The following is an 11,066-nucleotide window of genomic DNA, read 5'->3' as shown; positions in this document are numbered from 1 at the left end:
TAAATAAATCTTGATTACAAGTCTAAAAGTTGATAGAGAGATTGAGAGATTCTAATTTCTGTTTAAAAGCTCTCATGGATTTTTCGTATTTCATTTCATCTGGTAATACATTCCAGATGAAATTACTAGACGTTATTCATCATCACTAGACATCATTCACCATCACTAGACATCATTCATCATTACTAGACATCATTCACCATCACTTCCTTGGCTTATGGTACTTCGCGAAACGAAACGAAACGGTACTTTGCGAAATGGTACTTTGCGAAACGGTACTTTGCGAAATGGTACTTTGCGAAACAGTACTTTGCGAAACGGTACTTTTCGAATAGTTACTTTGCGAAAAGGTACTTTGCGAAATGGTACTTTGCGAAATGAAAATATTGTAAAAATATTGAATGGGGCAAATAAACATTGATTGCAAAACAGGTATAAGTCGACCCAGGTTTGCGTGATGCCTGACAGGAAATGAAGAGTCTTTTCTAATTTAAGCATGAAGTTAGAAATACCGGCAACTGATGAGATCCACATGGAGGATCGAAACCATGATCTTGCCTGAACTAAGCCGAACAATGGCATATAAAACACGCAAAAGACAGTCAGCAGGACTTGGGCGTAAACAGCTACATTTGAATCATGTGGTGCCAGAACAACCAAAGGAGGATCAAACCTATACATAGAGCAAGAGAAACATAAGCTCGATCAGATAGCTGCAAGAAACATAAGAATGTCTCTAGACAAACGTATAGCTTTCTCAAAGTAAAGCTACGGCGTCTCCAAAGGAAATCGTACAGAGCAAATATGATATCTGGGATAAGGATCTACCTACTGTGCTTGCAAACAGTTCTAATCAAAGCCGGGTGCGGCGTCACAATGTAGAATGCAAGTAAGCAACGCGTTCACGATAGATTTCATATTTTGTCCCTCAAAAGCAAATTCCTGAAATGAAACTAATTCCTTGAAATAAGCCTAAACAATGCATAAACACATGGCGAATTACAGAGGTGTCAAACTCAACGAGTCGCCATGCAGATAACAGCGGAAACCAGAGGGTCCACAATAGGGTTCTCAGATCCCGCTTTCCCGCCCATTTTTTCCTGCTAATCCCGCCATTCCGCCCTTTTTTGCCTGGAAATCCCGATCCCGCCCACTTTTCAAAGACGTTTCTGCGTTAATTATTAACTTATTAATTTAATAATTAATTTAATTATTAACACAGAAACTTTTTAAAAATAGGCATCGCATAAAAGATCACAAAAGAATATAATGGCTAGCAGATAAGTAAGAACAAATCATTATAACGTTTCTTTCTGTAAACGGTTTACTGTTTTTTTCTTTTGTCCACGTATCAGTGAAAGAAATGATTGTTCAATCCCAGATTCAAGAGATGGCCTGCAAACACAATTGACAGTTCCTTTCAAAGCTTTCAGTGTCTTCACTTTCCTTTAAATCTGGGCTCAGAACTTTTCTTTCCGAATGGAGGCATTCCTGCTCGCAAATCCTTTTCGTAATATATGGTGACGCAATTCGTAATGTTACATACTTCGTTCAGTAAATCACTATCACCGCCATTCGGTGTGGCCATCCTGCACAAAACAAGGCAAGCGCTCTGGAAAAGGTCAAAAGACTAGAAACACTAGAAAGGATCGGGGGGCCAAGATTGCAGACACAAGCGTCAAAAATGTTGGAAATGGGCAGATGTCATTGATGTCGGAGGTCAACACAAATGATTGCAATAGGACTCAAAGACCTCATACAGTTTCATGATACTAACGTGGTCAAGCGATAATGGATACGTTTGAGAGAACCTGACAGGGTACAGAGCTGTTGCTATTCATTACTTGAAACCTGACGCAGCTATATGCACAAAAGGTTCGTTTCTGCCAGCTTGTGGTTTTTGCGCTGGTCAATAACAATTTATGTGGTCACGTAAGAATTGAAATCCCATATCCCACTCTGTTCCCCTTGCGAATCCCGCATCCCAACCCCATAAAAACACAAAATCCCACTCTTGCTAGTAATTGTAATTCCCGCTTCCCGCCTCCGTTTTCTGCTCAAATCCCAAATATCACCGCGAATAAAAGCCAAATCCCACATCCCACCAAAGCTATTGGAAACCCTCAAACCATGCAGACCTATGAGTTATAAAAATTTGCCATAGCACGATCTAGCAGCTCAACTCCACTTAAAATTCCTCCTTATTACACAACATGACATGCCTTCATGAACACAAGTGAAGCGACAAGAAAGGTCGAGTGACCGAACAGAGAACAGCAAATCTACAAATGTCATGAACCGTAGAAGTCCTTTAGGCTAGTCAACCCCATTTTACACAGATTATACGCATTTTCGAGTGGTCTGCGTTTCGTTTTCCAGGTGTCTGTTTGAGAGATCTGTGTTCAGCTAATTAAAAGAGCTGCTTACCGTTTATGCAAATTTCTTAACTAAAATGCCGCACCAACTGTTCTATTCTATGGATAACTTCGTGCTTAAATTAGAAAAGACTCTTCATTTCCTGTCAGGCACCATGCAAACCTGGGTTGACTTACACCTGTTTTGCAATCAATGTTTGTTTGCCCCATTCAATATTTTTACAATATTTTCGTTTCGCAAAGTACCGTAAGCCAACATCCTTCACTATTACTAGACGTAAATCAGCATCTCTAGAGATAATTCACCATCACTAGACATAATTTACCATCACTAGACATAATTCACCGTCACTAGACGTAATTCAGCATCACTAGTCATCATTTAACAGCACAAGACACCATTCACCATCATTAGACGTAATTCACCATCACTAGACATAATTCACCATCACTCGACATCAATCACCATCACTAGACATCATTCACCATCACTAAATAGACATCACTAGACATCATTCACCATCACTAGGCATCATTCAACATCACTAGACGTCATTCACCATCACTACACATCACTCACCATCTCTAGATGTAATTCAGCATCTCTAGACATAACTTACCATCACTAGACGCCATTCACCATCACTAGACGTCATTCACCATCACTAAACGTCATTCACCATCACTAGACATCACTCACCACTTGATGTAATTCAGCATCACTAGTCATCATTCAACATCACAAGACATCATTCACCATCACTTGACATCATTTACCACCACTAGAAGTAATTCACCATCACTAGACATCATTCACCATCAATAGACATCATTCACGATTACATGTACTAGACGTAATTCACCATCACTAGACATCACTCACCATAACTAGATGTAATTCAGCATCTCTAGACATAATTCACCATTACTAGACGTAATTTATCATCACTATATGTAATTCACCATCACTAGGCATCATTCACCATCACTAGATGTAATTCACCATCACTAGACATAATTCACCATCATTAGACGTAATTCAGTATCAGTAGTCATCATTCAACAGCAGAAGACATCATTCACCATCACTAAACACAATTCATCATCAGTAGACATAATTTACTATCACTATATGTAATTCACCATCACTAGACATCATTCACCATCACTAGACATCATTCACCATCACTAGACGTAATTCATCATCACTAGACATCAAGCACCATCACTAGGCATCATTCACCATCACTAGACATAATTCACCATCACTAGGCATCCATTCAACATCACTAGCCATCATTCACCATCACTAGACATCATTCACCATCACTAGACATCATTTACCATCACTAGACATCACTCACCTTCACTAGACATAATTTACCATCACTAGACATGAATCACCATCACTAGACAATATTCACCATTACTAGACATAATTCAGTATCTCTAGACAATTCACCATCACTAGACATCATTCACCATCACTAGACGTAATTCACCATCACTAGACATCAATCACTATCACTAGACAATGTAATATTCACCATTACTAGACATAATTCAGTATCTCTAGACATAATTCACCATCACTAGATGATATTCAACATCACTGGACATTATTCACCATAACTAGACATCATTCACCATCACTAGACATCATTCACCATCACTAGGAATCATTTAACATCAGTAGACATCATTCACCGTCACTAGATGTCCTTGACCATCACTAGACGTCATTTACCATCACTAGACATCATTTACCGTCGCTAGACGTCATTCCACGTCACTAAACTTCATTCACCATCACTAAAAGTCTTTCACGATCACTAGATGTCATTCACCATCACAAGATGTCACTCACGATCACCATCGCTAGACGTCATTCACCGTCACTGGACGTCATTCGGCGTCACTAGACATCATTCACCATCACAAGACATCATCTTCCATCACTAGACGTCATTCACCAAATTCAAAATGTAAAATCGGCATAGCTGCCTTCCCTATAGAATATGAACACTCCCAAGGTAAATAATACTCTCACCATCATCGACATCATCTGGCATTTGGTGTGCCGGCGCTGCGTATTGATAATTCTAAATCTCGCATTTTTCTGAAAGCAAAAGAAGAATTTCTACTCAAATTAATAAGACGAGTGGTGCTTGTACAATTGAAGGAATGCTAGAGCTCTTTGAACAGTAAAACAAAAGAGTATGTTGACACAAACACGTACACTCTTATGCATTATTCGGCGCAACTTAAGAATAATATTTCTCTTCAAATGCAAGTAAACTTTATAATAATAAAACAAATAAAAAAGCCTTGACTGTACTTTGTTCTTTTATAAAGCACTCAAGGAAGTGACGAGGGCACTCAACAACAACAACAACAATTTTTTTCAGTATTGCCATATAAGTACATGGTATTACCCATTATAAATGTAATTACAATAGTAATAGAAATATATGTGTATGTATATTTATATGTTTCATCAAATTGCAAGAGACTGTCTGAAACCATACATAAATGAACATAAGCAGCTATTAGTCGACATATATGATAGGTAATTTAGGGATGAACCGTTTGGTAATAATAGTGGGTCGGTGTCTTGTGTATCAAGCAGGAAAGAGATTTCATTTAAATAGATTGAAAACCATTGGAGAAAGGTTGCAGCCTTGTCTGACACCATTACGGTAATCAAAGAATTTACTTCTTTGGAAACCGTGTTTAATGGATCATTCTGTTTTGGAATAGAGAACATTAATCATGCAGGTCATAACATGTTCCTCCAATTTTGTATCTGAGTAATTTGCAAAGTAAACTGTCATGCCATACTGAATCAAAGGCCTTTTTAAAACCTATGAAACAGGTGTAAAGTTTGCATTTGGTTGTATGAGTGAGGTATTTATCAATTAGAGTTCTAAGGGCGTAGTTATGGTCAGTCATGCAATGATTTAACACAAAGGCAATTTGAGCTTTGTGTAAGATATTGTGGTCCCCTACAAAATTTTTCAGTCGGTTATTGAGGACAGCACCGAAAAGTTTTCCTAGGCATTGACGTATTTATACATATGCCACTATAATTTGCTGGGTCTTGTTTGTCTCCAGATTTGAATATGGGAGTTATTACACCCTCGCACCAACGTTGTGGAAAGTACCCATTGGTGAGGATATGGTTAAACAGTTTGCAGATTCCGGACTTTAAGTGGGGCTGAGAGCTGGTTTTGCGCATTTCATTTTGTATTCTGTCAGGACCAGGGGCTTTTCCAGGTTTTAAAGTTTTATTGTAGTTTCAATTTCATCGAGAGAAATAGGGTCATTTAGATAGATTTGATCATCTTTCTGTTGTTCTAAGGCTGAGTTGTTGTTCAGAACAGACAGGTTGAATTTAGATAATATTGAAGGTTTTGATTTTGAATGCAAATTTTGAAAATGATCATATATAGTTTGTTAGTGGTTGTTTCCAGCATACCCTTTGTAACATTTTTATCAGTTTCATTTAGTGATTTCAAATAGCTCCAAAGTGCGTGCTTTCCTTTGTGTTTAATTAGGTTATCGATTTTTGAGTTAAGTAGTTTGATTTTCTTGAATTTGATAAGTTTTTTAATTTTTTTGCAAACCATATGGTAACCTTGCCTAAGAGTTTCATCATAAGGATTTCTATGTTTTTTTATTAGATAGCTTGGTCAAAGTCTTCCTCAGTTGGAAACATTCTTGGGCAAACCATTTCTTTGAGTGTTGTTCTTTACAAGTCTTCTTTTGGCAGTTTAATTTGAGAGAACTTGAAGGTATTTCATTTAGTAGATCAGTGAATGTTTGAGCGGCCAGATTAATTCCATCTCTTGTATGGTCAAAAGGCATTTGTTCGAACATTAGAGGACATGATTGGAATTCATCTGAAAGAATTGTAGGAAAAACAGTCACCTGCGGCTCGTGTTACAACCACTCTCTACAAAAGAGGCAGGGCATTAAAAAATATACTCATATGAGCTTAACTATAAAGGTCAAACTAGCATCCCCCAAAACCGCGTGGACTCTTAAAATTTTCTTTTAGTTTTGCATTACAACAAAAGAAATTTATTGCTGGTCATCCACTCATGCAAATCTAAGATCATGAATGATGATGATCATGATGGTGAATGATGGCAAATAGTGTCTTGTGATGATGAATGATGTCCAGTAATGGTGAATTATGTCAAGTGATGGTGAAGAATGTCTACTTATGGTAAATGATGTCTTAACTGATGGTCAATGATGTCTTAAGTGACGGGGAATTATGTCTAGTGATAGTAAATGATATCTAGTGATGGTCAAAGACGCCTGATGATGGTGAATGACACATAGTGACGGTGAATGATGTCTAGTGATGGTGAATGATGTCTAGTGATGGTGAATTACGTCCAGTGATGGTTAATTACGTCTAGTGATGGTGAGTAATGTCTAGTGATGGTGAGTAATGTCTAGTGATGGGAAATGATGTCTAGTGATGGTAAATTATGTGTAATGATGGTGAATATCGTCTAGTGATGGAGAATTATGTCTGGTGATCATGAAAGACGAAGTGGTGGTGAATAACGTTTAGTGATGCTGAATGACGCCTAGTGATGGTAAATGATGTCTAGTGATGGTGAATAATGTCTAGTGATGGAGAAGGACGTCTAGTGATGGTAAATGATGTCTAGTGATGTTGAATGACGTCTAGTGATGGTGAGTGATGTCTAGTGATGGTGAATTATGTCTAGTGATACTGAATTACGTCTAGTGATGGTAAATGATGTCTAGTGATGGTGAATTATGTCTAGTGACCGTGAATGATGTCTAGTGATGGTGAATTACATCTAGTGATGGCGAATTACGTCTAGTGATGGTGAATTATGTCTAGTGATGGTGAATTACGTCTAGTGATGGTGAATGACACACAATCCTCCTACAAGAAGCTGCTGGCCAGCAACATTGTTTTGAATTTAACTTTGCCTAAATTACATTTAGCTGCATTAGTACTTCTCAAACTCATAGTAATTCATCAAGTTAAAACAAAGAAAATCACTACTGTGAAGGAGGTTGGATACCCGGTCTTAATTAGCATAGATTTTGATGATTTTATTTCACTGTTTACTGCATAGTTTTTATTTCAGTTGACAAAATAATATCAAACGCTTGAGACAGTGTTTCATTGGCTATCCAAACACTTCAAATTTCATCAATTTCATCTAGTGGGATATTTTCATTTGAACTCATATGACCAGTTACTGATTGTTGACATGGATCAATGGTCTGCTGTTTATGAAGGACATCTGCTTGAGTCATGAATATCAGGAGGGTCTCTTCTGTGATACGTTGGGTTCCAGCTGAAGCCTTTACTGTTCTTTTAACAGACTTCTGTAGCTGTTCCCATAACCAAAGTCGGGTGCAGCAGGTCGGTTAAAGTGCCACAACACTCCATGTTGTGGAGAAATCCAAGATTGGCTGGGCATCTTGCATTTCTCTCTCTGCTCCAGCAAAGTTTATTCCATTGTCGGAACAATTGTGCACTACTATCCCCCAGCTTCTTTGACACCATCCTTTCCATTGCACAGCTCTCGAGGGTAAATTGTGAAGACTATGCTGGACCACTTCTATTTTTTCCATCCACACCTCACAAAGACTGAAAATACTGTTGCCAGTACCATGACGAATAAAGACATTTTGAAGAAATTTACATAAACCAATCTGTTTTTGTGTACAAAATCTTCAGTGGCTTCTGTGCACCTTCCTCTGAGCTATAATGTAATAAAGGTTCACTACTCCTCGTGCTACAGGCCAGCTGTTTACTGTCGTTTTTAATTTTGAATTTATGCTACACATGTAAGTGAAAGGCAGTGAATTTCCCTTCATTAATGGTATCGTTGCACAGAGTGAAGTGCCACAACTCCATGAAAAACCTCTTGTGGTAGCTGGTCACACATCGTTCGAGGATCTGGGTGTCTCTTGAGTGAATGTTGGGACACATGAATGCAGCATGTTGTTTGATCACCACTTGTGCAGCCTGGATCATGTTGAGCTCCATGTGAGCTTCACGAGCACTAGGTCCCCCTGATGCAGCTGAATGAGCAGTCACAACACCTCGCTTTTTATATGATTCCTTGGATTCAGTTGATCGTTGGTCGGTACTTGGGCTCTCAATATTTGACCGAATGCTATTTCCAGACTAAAGGTTGGATCAATGTTAAATTTTCGGAGGATGTGACCCATGCAATCAGATGCACCCTTCATGAAAGAAAGCACCACAAACCCCAGTAGCCCCTCTTGTAACTGTCTGGTTTAGTCTTGTTTTTCAGGCACCTCTTTAATAGCCTGTCAGGAAACCCATTCGCTTTCGAATCAGTTAAAACTTAGTTCAGGGTGTGTAGGTAGTATGTTGGTTCTGTTAAGGAGTATTTCATCTGTGGCACAACTTCAAATAATACGAGCTCCTTCCTCATTGTCAGCAATCTGTCAGCTAAGCATGAACTCTTCAACTCGATTAAGTTCTGTACAGTATACTGGTTATCCTCTTGTAAGGTTAGGAGATTGGCCCAAAGTAATCTTCTCTAGTATGTAGTAAGGAAGAATAAAGAGTAACCAAGTCTATGGTTGTTGATAAGGCAGCCATGATGGGTGTTCAGAGTTGTGCCTTTCTCCATGTTTTAGATATTTTGACATGTTTTAGATGTTGACGCACTTCCTATAACTTGCAGATCAAAATTTCACTTTGCTGGTTCCAAAACAAATTTGTCTTGACGTTTTGACTGCATTAGTGTGTCAATAATTAACTGTGAAGTTGTTGCAGTGACCTTGTGTTTAGTGAGACTGCGGATTGTTTACTTGTTGTTCTGAGAACTACACGCTAGCTTTGAGCATCACATTGTTGCTTATTTTGTTTGCAGTGCCCCGCATGGTGACTTGCATTTGCTATTTATACATGAGTCAGAAAATTTTGTTATATTGAGTCAGCGTAGTTTGCATAGTCCCAGCATACTATGCAAATGACTCACTTGATGACACTTGGAATTTTTACCAAGCTAAACTCATGCAAATGTTACACAAATAGGGAGTGGAGACTGGAAATACAACGACATCTGCGATGACTGAAACTGTGTCAAAATGTGAATAATTCATACAGGACTGTTTATGAGAGTCTAGACTTTCATACAATTTTGATGTTGCCACTTCCTCAAATACTATCTTTTTTAAGCACTGTAAGAAATATTTTTTTTGCAAATGTTCAACCAACAGTGTACTTTGAAGTCAAGTGTTAGTAAATAGATCTGAACGTAACCAGAGGTTGCATGACATGTATGAATAGCCACTGTGTATTTTGTTTTCAATAGGAGGTCATCTCTAGCAATCTTGGTGAATAGTGGTATTAAGTGTATTTACCTGGCCTGGCTCAATAAAGCAGGAGAATCCTAAAAGTATATAGAGTTACAAAATAAAATAGGTAAGAATCTTAAAATATGAAGATGGAAATAGAAAGGTGTAGCAAATACCTCAAACAAACTATAATGAGGATCTTATGAAACAATCTTCTTTGTGTGAAAGCTCACTTAAATGTTACTTCGTGTGATTCTTTGCAGTTTGAAAGCTTTATCAGACAGCAACAGATTATGGAAGAAGTCCCATCAGATGAATGGGATTTTGGAGATGATTCAAATCTACACAAAAAAGACTTCACTGATGCAAGGAAACAATGTGAAGCAATTGTGCAGTCTGAGAGAAGTAATGAAATGTTGCATGATTCATTACCTATGAATTTAAATCCAGCTGCTTTGAAACGACTGCGGGCTGAACACCCACCAAACAGGGAACAAGAACTGGCATTATTGAAATATGCCAGAAATGGAGCAAGTAATTGTTGTCTCCGTGAAAGCGAGAGAAAAAGTTTCTGTGAAAACCATTCTCAGAACCTGATGGACCATGAAAGAGAGCAGGATTTGTATTGTGGTGAATATCAAAGAAAATTGGAGTCAGCTGGTTTTGAAGGTGTTGAGGAAAGAGAGAGCCTTTTAAGTGACTCTCAGAAAGCTACATGGGAGACTCCAAAAAGCCACTCCCTGTCAAAGTTTCTTGGTAGTATGGACGATGGTAAGTTTGACAAAAGAAAGGCCTTCCAAGTTGATGGACAGATGGTATTTTTGTTGGATGGGAAGCCTTTACTTTTACATTATACTGATTAGGCATATGTCAGGTGTAACCAGGTTACAGAGCCAAACAAACGAGTTGCAGAACCTGCAAGCCATGATATGCCTATAACTGTAGTTATGCTATAAAGATGTTTTAGTAGCAGGTGGTAAAATAAGTCACAACGTAAATATTTTGAGATTACAATTAGGCCCTGTTGACATCCCAAATACCAGACCCTTGCTTAACAGGGCTTCAAGTATCCAGATATTTCATACATTTTTTAGCTTCCCCCGCATTTTCCCTATAATCCGTATTAAAAAATTATTGTAAAATGAAAAGGGAAAAATTATTTCTAAACTCATTAACTTAGTGCTGGTGGATGTAATACCAGCAGTGAATTTCCTGGAGCAAGCAAAAGAGTGAACTGGTAAGTGCAGTACAAATGTATACCAAAGGGTAAGGAGTTATGGACCTTGAGATGGAGCCTCCCCATTTAAAAAGATCTTTAAATTATTGTTTAGTGGAAAAAGGCAATTATTAGAA

General features: G+C 38.1%; 1 protein-coding gene across 2 annotated transcripts in view; it reads left to right on the top strand.

The window, feature by feature from the left end:
- The window catches only part of LOC145479389 (uncharacterized), a 90,136-nt gene that overhangs the window by 64,445 nt on the left and 14,625 nt on the right, over positions 1-11,066 (top strand). For both annotated transcript variants that reach the window (XM_081457754.1, XM_081457746.1), the window contains exon 5: positions 9,977-10,484. In XM_081457754.1, coding sequence (XP_081313880.1) covers positions 9,977-10,484 — 508 coding nt within the window. The remainder of the gene's footprint in view (positions 1-9,976; positions 10,485-11,066) is intronic.

This window comes from Orbicella franksi, chromosome 1, assembly GCF_964199315.1.
Source record: "Orbicella franksi chromosome 1, jaOrbFran1.1, whole genome shotgun sequence".
In the NCBI taxonomy this organism is placed as follows: domain Eukaryota; kingdom Metazoa; phylum Cnidaria; class Anthozoa; order Scleractinia; family Merulinidae; genus Orbicella; species Orbicella franksi.
Note: the sequence above shows the minus strand (reverse complement) of the source record. Positions and strands in the feature narration are given on the sequence as shown.